Consider the following 13,659-nt stretch of genomic DNA (forward strand, 5'->3'; position numbering starts at 1 on the left):
GATTTAACTGATGTTGTCTTGCTCATCTCTGAGAAACTACCACAGTCATAAATAAAGGAGCTTCAAGAGGAGACCACTGGTGTTGCCCCATTTTTATTTGACATCTCATGACATAATCTGCACACTCTGTGCTTTGAATTAGTGCTACAGGTCCCCTTCAGTTGTGGAAGAAGCCCAAAGATGGATAGAAGGCAAGTATATTGGAGATTTCCTGAAGTAGACACCTTTAAACAGAAGGAAACCATTTCATATCCAGAGAGCTGGGGATGGGGTCACACTCAAATCATCATGCCCAGCTGCATTCACTTAACTCTTTGAATATTAGTTCACCACATTGTCTCATACATATCTAAGAGAGCAGCTCAGAACATCATCTATATTACCCCTGCATTCCCCTTTCTTAGGCTTCCCTGTCCTCCTTCTCCCCCTTCAGGAGCTTTCTCATTGCTCCCTTTACATCTTTGTTCCTCAGAGTATAGATAAGGGGGTTGACACTGGGAGTGACGATGGTGTAGAAGAGGGTGAGGAACTTGCCTTGGTCTTGGGAGTAGCTATTGGCTGGCTGCAGGTACATGTAGATGATGGTTCCATAGAAAAGAGAGACCACCGTTAGGTGAGAAGAGCAGGTGTTGAAAGCTTTCTTGCACCCTGCTGCTGATTTGATCCTAAGCACAGTGGCAGAAATCATGCCATAGGAGATGAGGATCAGGGAGAGGGGCACCAGGAGAAGGGCAACACCCAGGACAAAGGCAAATGCTTCCACCAACATGGTGTCTTCACAGGACATGGCAATAAGAGCAGGCATCTCGCACAGAAAGTGGTCCACTTTGTGGCGCCCACATCGGGAGAGTTGCATTGTCTGGGGACACATGACAAAGGAATTTAGAAAGCCACAGAACCAGGACACAATCACCAATTGCAGGCAGAGATGTGGGTGCATGACCACAGTGTAGTGCAGGGGCCGGCAGACGGCCACGTAGCGGTCATAAGACATGACAGCCAGGAGAACACACTCGGTTGAGCCCAACACCATGTAGGTATAGAGCTGGGCCACACAGCCTTGGTAAGTGATGGTCTTCTCTGGACCCCAAAGGTTCCACAGCAGCTGGGGAGCAATGCTGGTTGTAAAGCAGAGGTCCAAGAAAGAAAGGTTCCCAAGAAAGAAGTACATGGGAGTGTGGAGCCTGGTGTCCATGATTGATAAGAAAATGATGGCACTATTGCCCACAAGGGCCAGGATGTAGAAGACCAAGACAAAAGCAAAGAGAATTACCTCCAGTTGAGGTCGATCAGAAAAGCCCACCAAGATGAATGCTTGTTGGTAACTGTCATTGTCTCTTCCCATAATCTTCACCAGCTCTATGGAAACACACAAGAAAGTATTGGATAAGATAGCAAATGGAGACTGTGCCCAGCACTCTCCAACTTCCATGTGTAGATCCATGAAGTTAGGAGACTCATTTGCCCTTTAACATTTTTTTATCATATACTTATTGATAGCTATTGTATGCAAAGCAGTATGTCTGATTATCCTGGAGAGTAGATGGATTAACTCAGAAGTTGCCCTCCTTGGTGAATAATGTTTGTAAATAGTGAGAAGGGAGAAGGTAAAAGTTCTCTAAAAGATTTGTTAAAAAGCTCAGTGTTTTGCAAATTATTCCCAATTGATCAGGGAAGCCCCTATAGCAGAGTTTATATTATAGGACACAGTTGTACCTGAGAGGTTTTGTTTTGTTTTGGTTTGGTTTGGTTTGGTTGTTTTTCAAATAACAAATAATAATTTTACATGATGTATATTAAGCAAAATATGTTTCGAGTAGAGAAAGTAGTACATGCACAGACACATAGAACCAAACTCACAGATGATGTTCAGGAAATTCACAAATATACATGTCGGGCAATTCCTTAACAACATGTAATTTTATTGAGATTAAACACAGTAACTTTTGACATTCACTATAAGAAAGAGCTGAGATGATAGAATGGATTCTGCCTCTGTTCAAGGCACATCTACTAATGTGTGTCCTAATTTCCAGTTTCTCTCTCCATACCTTGGCTTTTCCTTGTATAAGCTAGAAAGGAGGTTACAATCCTCTCAAATCCCAACCCAGACCTCACATATGTATGGGACTGGTGGCATCAGCAATGTGCCCTGAACATTTTTAGTTTTTCATGGTTTCCACAGTTCATGCCAAGGGCTTTGACGGGGCTCAGCCTTATAGCACTAGAGTATACCTAGGCTTGTGTCAGCCGTGGTAAAGCAAATGGTAATAACCAGTAAGAAATGGCCTTATGCAACATGAAAGGAAGCAGTGGAACACTTTGAACTATGTGTATCTCTGTGTGGCTGCAGTTAGCATCTGTCTAGCTTAACAGTGAAGAAGTTATGAACTCTCTCTAGCTGGGCCTGCAAGCAGGATTTCTGTGAGTTCCAGGCATAGGACCCTCTTGTAAAAACCCATGAAGAGACAAAAAGGGGCAGAGAATTATTAGAAGCAGCCAACTGAAAACCCAAGACTGTGTGATCTCAGTAGGTCAACTAAGTACTCAAAGAGAGACATTCCCACACACACTTTGCTGATGCTGGTTGAGAAGAACAACTTGCACTTTTGTATCCATAAACCTGTCATAAGCTTTCATCCAAATTCAAGAGATTGCATAAAGGGATCCCAGAGAGGTAAGGAGAAACTTAACCACAAATTGCTTAACAACATACATCACTTAGGACCTGACTCCTCAACAAAAAATGGGAAGTTACCACACTGATTTCTTTATGATATAACTATTCTAAGTGACATTTCTCAATGTGCTATTCCTTCATTCGAAGGTAATCTGATGTTCATTGTTATGTGAAACATCCACAAGCTCACCAAACAAATATTTCAGGTATAAATTGCCATAGTTGGTTTTTTCATGTATTTTAGCTCATATCCTTAGTCTGAACCATAAAATTGCAAGGAATGGGGCTGAAGGAAATAGAAATTGAAAAGGAATACAGTTACTCAAATACCTGTAGTAGTTTAGTTAGCACATAACGTTACAAACATGTATTAATTTTAAAAACTTTGGCCTAAGGATCTGAAATTGGATTGATGCATTGGGCTCGATTCTCTGACTGGATCTGCACCAATCCACAAAGGAGAACCTGGAAAATGATATTTTGTGCCTACTGAATGGGACTAAAGAATGCCAAGCGGTAGAACTATTTTTTGTCTGTTTTAGAAAGACAGTACATCCTAAAAGCCACCACTCTTTCCACATTTATATTAGGTTAGATGTTTCACAGAGCTTTTCCACCTATAGTTGTAGGCCATTCTCACAGCAGCCCTGCTAGATGAACAGACCCAACAATAGGATTTCAGTTTAGAGATGAACAACCTCAATGACAGAAGGGTCCAAAAGTAGACAATGTTTGCATGACAGCTTTATATCAGAGCAAGGTCCACAATGCCAGCCCCACCCTTTAGCTCAAACTTCCATTCATTCTTCATTTGTCCTGCTCCTATGTATTTAAACTTGTTTAAAGTTGGCTATTTCCTACTGCTTCTCTCAATAATCTGCACATAAAGGTTTAACAATGAAATCTATCATTATGGAGAAAAGCTGTGATCATTCTCAACATTGCCAGGGAAGCCTTGCAACACTTGATTTGTCTCTGTCCCAAATGAAACTAAACATAGAGATTTTCTGTTCAAAGTGGCTCTCATTTCATTGAAGAACTCAGAAGGATGATTTGATGTGTTTGCATTAAGGTCAGGAAATGCCTTTGGTTCAGCCCAGCTAAGAATGCAGAAGAAGTAGAACATAGTCTCTCCTAATCTGTCTGTCATATATTTACTCTTTTTAGAATTGGGTGTATTCAACCTTTTCTGAACAGAATGCAAACTGGAGTTAATGTGAAAAATGGCATTGAGAAAACTCTTACACAGGTGCCCTAACAGATATAAATCTTAATAGAGTAATCACACATTAGAATTATATATTCACATACAAGGGACCAAAGATACAGAAATAAAACTCATTACTACAACTAAGCTCCTATCCACTTCCTCACTCTTGTTTCTCCCAGAAAGTGGAAGACCTACTATTATGTCAACCCTCCTTACTTCAATTCCAGAGATCAACCAGGAGTTTTCTCAGGGAGAAAGAAGGCAACTAACTCTGGTCCCTTTTAATTTCTGGATCTTCCAGGAGAAATTCCAACAGAAACTGATGGGGAAGTGAGCACCAAAATACAGTCTGCCCCATAGAAATGTTAATGAACGTTTAAGTAGCACAGTTTTGAAATTAACTAAGGGCTAACATTCTCAGGACCAGCCTGAGATAGCATCTCCTCTGCAATTAGAGGATAGAGTGGCATAGTGCCACATTTCAAATCAGCATATTCTATCTCACACACATATATACAGGTACCCTAGGGTTATGGAGATGACAGATGACCCCGGGGGACAGAGGGAAGCGCACCTATTTCCAAGAGCTTTAAAGAATTTACATAAATGTCATTTTATTGGTGCATACCAAGGGCATTTAATATTCTGTCACCTTGGGAATTTGGAAAAGTTTGGGGGCCTGGGGACAGATACCAGTTTGTTTACAGAGCTAGGACTTTAGGGACTGGTGTTCTCATTCAAAGGTTGGCTCAGTCCCCCAGGTATAAAGGCGGAACTCAGGAGGAGGGCATTACGGAAAGTTCCAAACAGGGGACTCAGGTCTTCTTGAGGGGAAAACTGATTTCTGGGTTTCATGTAAAAATAGAAGTAGAGCAATTTCTTCATTTGGCCTGGACTCACAAAATTAAAACCATGAAATTGTAGAGAGGCAAGCATCGAGATAGTTGAATTTGCAACCTCTAGCATGGGAAAGAATGGATTAAGAGAAAATATCTAGGAAACTTTTCGGGTCTGTCATTGTCATATTGAGACACCAAGAGAAACTTCACATTCCCCCTCTACTACCCAGTGTATAGTACACCTTCTACATGGATGGTACCACATTGTGAGGCTGCTGTTCAGCCAGTCCAGCCAGGGCAAGTGAGCGAACAATGTCTATGCCCCTCCCCTGCCCATATTCACCACACAGACATCTTTCCAGGGGCCAGGCCTCCCACAGAACTCCCAAACAGAAATACATGGTAGGAATGTCAGCCTTCCATGCAATTGACAAAAACAATTTGACTGCAACATTTTATTTAGCTCTTTAAATTGGCAGTGGCACTACCTATTTCATTAGGACAGGGATATCTGAGAAGTAACAAAAAATCAAATAGATCTGATTTTATTGGGTCATATAGCTACTCACTCCATATTGATTAGAACATACAATCTTGCATACACTTTAGAAAAGATGAACTTATAATACTATGTATAAAGGAATTAACTTCTGGGTATGTTTTGACTCACTCAAGGCCACATTCCTAGTGGATAGTGGCTGCCCAAACTACAATCAGCTCTCTCAGACCTTTCTAACTCACACTGTATTCGATCAAATAGCATGCAACGGGTACTCACTGAGGTGGAAGATAATTAATAATTAGATTCGAATCCTGACTTTTCCAGCTGCAAGTTACAAATTTAAGCCCTATTTTCAAAGAATAAAACCTTGTTTGCTGAATACAATCCTGTCTTTTCATGGACTTTGGAAATACATAGTCTTATCTAAAACTGGAGATAATTTTTGCATTCGAACCTTAGTATGACACCTTTTTCCTTCTACAGTAACGGAGTTTGGAGTTTCTTCTTTGATTTTGCATTTCCCTTTATTAGAAGGGTAAGTTCCATCACAATAAAGTCTGTGACAGAAAAGGGATGTAAAGTGAAGCTCATATGCCTAATTATCTGACACCTAAACTATCTTTTCATATTTCAGGTATTATCTGAATCTTTTAAATACACAATTAAGCACCCTGAAAATGGTAATAAGTTTTTATTCTTTACTCAGATAACAAATATTGCTAAAATTCTTCATTGTGCTAAAATTTCAGTTGGATTTGTGAATTTGTGTGTACTAAGCGTAGCTATATATTTTTATATTTTTTTCCTAGAACTCTTGGCATGTATTATTTCTTAGTATCTGCTTATAAACACATTGAGATTCACATAAAGTAGCTTAACTTTGGGTATCAACAATTTTGATAGAGTATTATAATTGTTAACGAGTCTTCTGAATTCCTGTGAAGTCTGCATCTTGGTGTTTGGATACATGTATTTGCAACTGTTTCTATTTGTTTCAGTTTAGGTATGTATGTGATATCTTGGCAATTAAGTACTTAGGATTCCCATTGTAGAATGTAAAATTCTTTTTTTTTTATTTTTATTTTTTTTTTAAATTTTTTTTTCAACATTTATTTATTTTTGGGACAGAAAGAGACAGAGCATGAACGGGGAGGGGCAGAGAGAGAGGGAGACACAGAATCGGAAACAGGCTCCAGGCTCTGAGCCATCAGCCCAGAGCCTGACAGGGGGGGCTCGAACTCACGGACCGCGAGATCGTGACCTGGCTGAAGTCGGACGCTCAACCGACTGCGCCACCCAGGCACCCCTAAAATGTAAAATTCTTAAAGCCACAATCCTATACATATTTAGAACTTATAGAAATTTTAGAAATTATTTGGTCCTTGAACAGTAATAGCAATAATGAAAAAATCAATCGGAGACTTGACTAATACCTGGCCCTTACGTTTGGCCCTGACTTTCTTTGTAGGGAGACACAAAACATGGGCAAGTACCCATCATTTCCAGGCCAACAGTTCTCAAAGTATAATCCTAGACCCAGCATCATCAGTATCACCTGGGAATTTGTTAAAATGTCAAATTCTTTTTTTTTCTATTACATGTGCCTTCACTTTTTCCAGCTTTATTGAGACATAACTGACATATAAGATTGTATAAGTTTAAGGTGTACAACGTGATGATTTGACATATGTATGGACTGTTAAATGATAACCACAATGGGGTTGACTAGTACTTCCATCATGTCATATAATTAACTTTTGTGCATTTGTTTGGTAAGAACATTTAAATCCTACTCTCTTAGCATCTTTAAAGTATAATACAGTTTTGTTAACTATACTCACCATGCTCTATATTAGAGTCCCCAGAACTTACTCATCTTTTAACTGAAAGTTTGTACTTCTTGGCCAATATCTCTTCCTGGCCCCCCACCACCCCCCCCTGGGCCCCTTGCTTTTTCTATGCCTTTGTTTCTATGAGTATGGATTGGGGGGGGGGGGGGCGGTCATTGCTTTTTAGAATCCACATATAAGTGAGATCATACATTGTATTTCTCTGCCTGATTTATTTCAAGTAGCGTAATGTTCTCAAGGTCCATCCATGTTGTCACAATGTCAGGATTTCCTTCTTTTTAATGGCTGAATAATACACCATTGTGTAATGTGTATATTTATATATTATGTTCCAAATTTATGCCATTCATCCACTGATGGACACTTTGGTTGTTTCCATGTCTTGACTACTGTGAATAATGCTGAAATAAACAGGAACATGCAGATATCTCTTTGAGCTAGTAGTTTAATTTCCTTCAGATATATAGATATAGATATATATATATATATATATGGGTTTAATGGATCATATGACATTTCTATTTTTAAAAAATTGTAGGAGCCCCTGAGTGGCTCAGTCAGTTAAGCATCCGACTTCATCTCAGGTCATGATCTCACAGTTTGTGGTTCAAGCCCTGTGTCAAGCTTTGTGCTGACAGCTCAGAGCATGGAGCCTGCTTCGGATTCTATGTCTCCTGCTTTCTGCCTCTCTCCCACTCATGCTCTGCCTGTCTCAAAAATAAATAAATGTTTATAAAAAGGAATTTTAAAAAAACATATACTATTTTCCATAGGAACTGATCAATTTCCATTCCCTCCTACAGTGCATAAACATTGCCTTTTCTCCACATCCTCACCAACACTTGTTATCTCTTGTCTCTGTGATTAGAGCCATTCTGACAGGTGTGGGGTGATATCTCATTGTGGTTTTGATTTGCATTTCCTTGATGATTAGTGATGATGAGCACATTTCAACATACCTGTTGGCCATTTGAATGTCTTCTTATGAAAAATGTCTATGCAGACCGTAGCCCATATTTTAATCAGATTGTGTGTGTGTGTGTGTGTGTGTGTGTGTGTGTTTCATTCTTTTTTTGGGGGGGGTGTTTTTGCTATTCAGTTGTATTAATCCCTTATATATTTTGGATATCAACCCTTTGTCAGATATATGATTTGCAAATATTTTTCCCATTCTGTAGATTGCCCTTTCATTTTGTTGATTTTTTTCTGTTATTGTGAAGAAGCTTTTTGGTTTGGTGGAGTCCCACTTGTTGATTTTGCCTTTGTTACTTATACTTTCAGTGACATATCCGAAAACATTGTTGTCAAGACCAATATCAAGGAAATTTTTCCCTGTTTTCTCATAGAAGTTTTATAGTGTCAAGTCATACACTTTATGTCCTTAATCCATTTCAAGTTAGTTTTCCTAAATGGTGTAAATTAGGGATCCAATTTTATTATTTTGCATATAATTATCCAATTTTCCTGGCACCATTTATTGAAGAAACAATTTTTTTGCCCCCATTGAATATTCTCTGCTTCCTTGTCAACTATTAGTTGATTGTATATGCAAACATTTATTTCTGGGCTCTTGATTCTCTTCCATTGGACTGTATGTCTATTTTTTTAACTTTTTAATGTTTATTCATTTTTGAGAGAGAGAAAGAAACAGAGCACAAGCGGGGAAGGGGCAGAGAGAGAGGGAGACACAGAATCCAAAGCAGGCTCCAGACTCCAAGCTGTCAGCATGGAGCCCAATGTGGGGCTCAAACTCACAAACAGTGAGGTCATGACCTGAGCTGAAGTCAGACATCCAACTGACTGAGCCACCCAGGCACACCATATGTCTATTTTTCTTTAACAGTGCCATACCATTTTGATTACTATAGCTTTGTAATATAGTTTAAAACCAGGAGGTGTGTTGCTTCCAGCTTTGTTCCTCTTCCTTAAGATTCCTTTAGCTATTCATGGTCTTTTGTGCTCCAATATAAATTTTAGGATGGTTTGTTTTGTGTGAAATTCCATTGGAATTTTAATAGGGATTGCATGGAATCTGTAGATGGTTTGGGGTAGTATGAAAATTTCAACAATACTAATTCTTCCAATCCGTGAACAATGAAAGATACCATGGGGTACCTTTCCATTGTATCTTCTTCAATTGTACCCAATGGGGTACCTTTCCATTGTATCTTCTTCAATTTTTTTTATAAAAGTCTTTTGGTTTTGATATACAAATCATTCACCTTCTTGGTTACATTTACTCTTCAGAATTTTATTGTTGTTAATGCTATTTTATTTATTTTTAAGAGATTTTATTGTTAGTATATAGAAATGCACCTGATTTCTGTATGTTGATTTTGTATCCTACAACTTCATGATAAAATTCCAAATTCTTGAGCTGTATTTCAAAGTTGCTAAATGAGAAATTCTGGGTGGGTCCCAACCATCTGTTTTAATAGAGCCTCCAGGTGATGCCTATGCATGCCAAGTTTGAGAACCACTGCTGTATACTTACATCTGTTTATATTTAAAGTTCCCTTTAAAGAAACTTCTAATGTTTGAGTAATAATCCAAAGATATTAAACAAAGATATATATTGGATCAATTAAACAGTTTGTATTGGAAAATTTTATTATCCATGTGAAATTTTTATGTGGTTTAAAGTAGAGAGTGTTTTTTAATCAACAATAAGTTCAAAGTTTCCTAAGGATATTTCAGGAGAATTTTAATGATATCAATTAATATAGTGAGCTATAACTGCTTCTACTTACTTTTTTTTGAGATGCCCCTGAAGATAGTAAGACTTTGAAGCAACTAACAAAGAGAATAATCTACATTACCTCATGCCTATACCTGGAAAACCTGGTTAGTTGAGAGGGAAGGCAATCAGGAGAAGGTAATAGGAGCCACCTTGCTCAGGATGGAATATCTTTAAGAGAGAGAAGAATATTGTGAAACACCTAAATTAGCCAACATTTTTTGGTGTTTTGCTGTAAAACCTTAGAATAAGACCAACTGGGGCTTCAATTCCAACTTTGCTTCTTAATAGCTTTATAATTTTGATGAATTGTCTAACCTCCTTAAGCTTCCATTTTTCATCAGTAAAATGGAGACATAAATAATGTTTACTTCAAATGATTTTCATGATGATGCAATGAAAAAACAATTAAATGTAAAATGTTTCTCACAATGCTGATACATAGTGAAAACTCCATAGACAGTAGTTATAAATTACTGCTAAATCAGTTTGTGCTTTGGTCTGGGAACATCTTCAGAACCAAAAAGGTGATAAAAGTGGACCAAGCCATGTATTTTCTCGCACACAGTTCTTAGTGGGGAAAACGAGTTCAAACCACTTTGAAGAAGATGTTCAAGATGGTACCTAGAAAAAAAATGGAATATTATTTTCTTTGATGACTCGTGAGTAGATCATTAACATTGATTTTGTGGAATTATTGGCAATCATAGTCTTTTTCATCTTTTTTGCCTCTGTAATACCATTCTGATTCAATCCACCCCACAAATCTACTTCCCATTCCTCCTTTTCTTTTCATTTGCTCTTCATAAGTTCTCTTGGGAGAGTGGGTAAAGAAATAGAGGTAACATGTATTTGAAAGTCTATATTTACCATTTTCATAGGAATGTATCATACATTAAGAAATATGCTTACATCAAAAAGTGGACATACCCATGAAGCCACCAAAGGGAAGAAAGAATGAAAAAGAAAGTAATGAAGAGGAAAGAAAGAAAGAAGAAAGAAAGAGAGAAAGAAAGAAAGAGAAAGAAGGAACAATCAACAAAACTAAAAGGCAACTGACGAAATGGGAAAAAATATTTGCAAATGACATATCAGACAAAGGGCTAGTATCCAAAACCTATAAAGAACCCTCCGAAATCCACACCTGAAAAACAAATAATCCAGCGAAGAAATGGGAAGAAAACATGAATACACACTTCTGTAAAGAAGACATCCATATAGCCAACAGGCACATGAAAAGATGTTCAACATCACTCCTCATCAGGGACATACAAATCAAAACCACACTGAGATATCACCTCACGCTGGTCAGAGTAAGTTATAAGTTAACCAGTCTGTGGTATTTTGTTATATCAGACCGAATGGACTAAGACATACAGTATGCCAAAACTTATGAGATATAGCAAAAGCAGTTATAAGGGGCAAATTTATGGCAATAAACACCTACATTTAAAAAGAAGAAAGATCTCAAAGCTAAAGGTATTAGGAAAAGAAGAACTAAATCCAAAGTTACCAGAACGGAGAAAATAATAAATATTATAGCAGGAAAAGTCAAAGAGCGAATAAAAACAATATATTAACTAGGAAAAAAGCAGAAAACTCAAATAAATAAAATCAGAAATGAAAGAGGATACGTTATAATGGTAAGCTTAGAAATTTTAAAAAAAGATTATAATAGACAATTGTGAACAATTATAAGCTTCAAAATAGATGACCTAGAAGAAAATAATAAATCCTTAAAAGCATATAATCTACAAAGACTGGATCCAGAAGAAATAGAAAGCCTGAATAGATCAATAATGAAGGAGATTGAATCAGTAATAGAAAACCTCCCAAGAAAGGAAATCCCAGGACCTAATGGTTTCCCAAGTGAATACTGCCAAACATTCACAAGAGAATTTGTACCAGTTTTTCTTAAACACTTCCCAAAAATAGAATAGAGAACACTTCCAAACTTATTTTGTGAGGCCAGCATCATCCTGATATCAAAATAAGGCACTCAAATGGCAAACAGGCACAAAAAAATGTTAAACGTCACTAAACATCAAAATACAAATCAAAACCGCAATGAGATATCACCTCACAACTGTTCAGATGGCTATTATAAAAATTACAAGGGATAACAAATAGAGAATCCTTGTACAGTTGGTGGGACTATAACTTGATAATCTTTATGGAAAACACTAAAATCTTCTAAAAAAAATGGACTCAATATAGAGAAGAAACTGAGGGTTGCTGGAGGGGAGGTAGGTGGGAGATGGGTATTAAGGAGCACAGTCATGATGAGCACTGGGTGTTGTATGGAAGTGTTGAATCACTAAGTTGTACACCTGAAACTAATATTACACTGTATGTTAACTAACTTGAATTTAAATAAAAGCAGTATGAATCTTCCTCAAAAAAAAAAAAAAACTAAAAATATAACTACCACATAATTCATCAATTCAACCTTTGAGTACATATCCAAAGAAAATAAGATCATTACCTTGAAGAAATATTTTCAGTCCTATGCTAATTGCAGGATTGTTCACAGTAACCAAGATATGGAAACAATTTAATGAATAAATGAAGGAAGAAAATGTGATATACATGTACAATAGAATATCATTCAGCCTTAAGATAAAAAGAAATCCTACCACTTGTAACAACATGGATGAACCTAGAGGATGTTATGTTATGCTAAGTGAAACAATCCAGACATAGTAAAACAATTACTGCATGATCTCACTTATATGTGGAATCGAAAATAATAAAACTTATAGAGGCAGAGAATAGAATGGTGATTTACAGGAGCAGGGGGAGGCAGAAATAGTGAAATGTTGGTCAAAAGGTACAAACCTTCAGTTATAAGATGAGTAAGCTCAGGAAATCAAATATTCAGCATTCAGATTATAATTAACAATATTATCTTGTAGAATCATGGTGGTATAAGATGTCCTTGTTTTGTTCCCCATTAATATCAAAATTTTGGTAATTATGAACAAAAATGACCCTGTGGGACCTGTGAGATCTAACACCATAGGCCAGGGGACTCAGTGGGAGTCTCACCCCTGTGCATTAGGTAATAGGCAGACAGATCTCAGCATGGGCTGTGTAACTGGTAGGAGCCTATGAACCAATCTGAGGCATCTTCAGCCACATCTCCTGGAAAATGCTGAATTGGACAGATACACATGGTTGAGCAAGCCTTTGTAGAATTCCAGGTTTCTAGAGAAGTTCCAGTACTCCAGTGGAGCAAAAAACATGTGAACTTGAATGCATTCAGGTTGGTAAGACGAACTTTGTGAGTATTACCCCCTACCACCACCACCTTGGCAGTATAAAGAAAGAGGAAGCTAAGGAGCTCTCCCACAGGGAAAAGGGAGAACAGTAAGTGCCCACTTCACCAGCTGTGTGAACAATGCAAAAGAAATTTTTTTCCCATAGTACCCAGAGCGTTAACATAAGAACTGGGAGGAGACAGATCAGGACAATAGCAGGTAAGAATACCAGAGGGCATAAAGGCAATGTGGTTTCCACTGACTGGAGGATCCCAAGGATTCTTCCCAACTAGTCAAAGGTACACCCAATGCCCCAAGTGCCAAACCCACACTTCTTCCCACTCTGCAGCCAGCTGCTTGTGCCAACTTCTGAGAGTGGCAGACAGAAAGTCCAAGCAGAAAACAAGCCAGGCTGTGTGAGCAAGGGAGAAACCACAATCTTGACCTATATCACCACCTGCAGGAAAACCAGAAGGAAGGTTCTGGCAGCCAGGCTACTGAGACTAAGATTGAGAGAAGAAAACATAAGCTTACTAATCATGCCAAAAAAGTAAAGAGGAAATGTGGAGCTGGTACAAAGT

At 37.9% G+C, this 13,659-nt stretch overlaps 1 protein-coding gene across 1 annotated transcript; it reads right to left on the reverse strand.

Moving 5' to 3' along the window:
* Positions 1-277: 277 nt before the first annotated feature.
* On the reverse strand, positions 278-1,348 carry LOC106966759 (putative olfactory receptor 2W6). Its single transcript, XM_015062898.2, has one exon. It carries the CDS (start codon positions 1,343-1,345, stop codon positions 401-403), a length of 945 nt encoding a protein of 314 aa, XP_014918384.1. The 5' UTR covers positions 1,346-1,348; the 3' UTR covers positions 278-400.
* Positions 1,349-13,659: the final 12,311 nt, after the last annotated feature.

The sequence above is a fragment of the Acinonyx jubatus genome, chromosome A1 (genome assembly GCF_027475565.1).
Source record: "Acinonyx jubatus isolate Ajub_Pintada_27869175 chromosome A1, VMU_Ajub_asm_v1.0, whole genome shotgun sequence".
Taxonomy (NCBI): Eukaryota; Metazoa; Chordata; class Mammalia; order Carnivora; family Felidae; genus Acinonyx; species Acinonyx jubatus.

Bases quoted from the DNA above. Each gene is read 5' to 3' on its own strand.
- LOC106966759 (XM_015062898.2), bottom strand. From the start codon at position 1,345: ATGGGAAGAGACAATGACAGTTACCAACAAGCATTCATCTTGGTGGGC.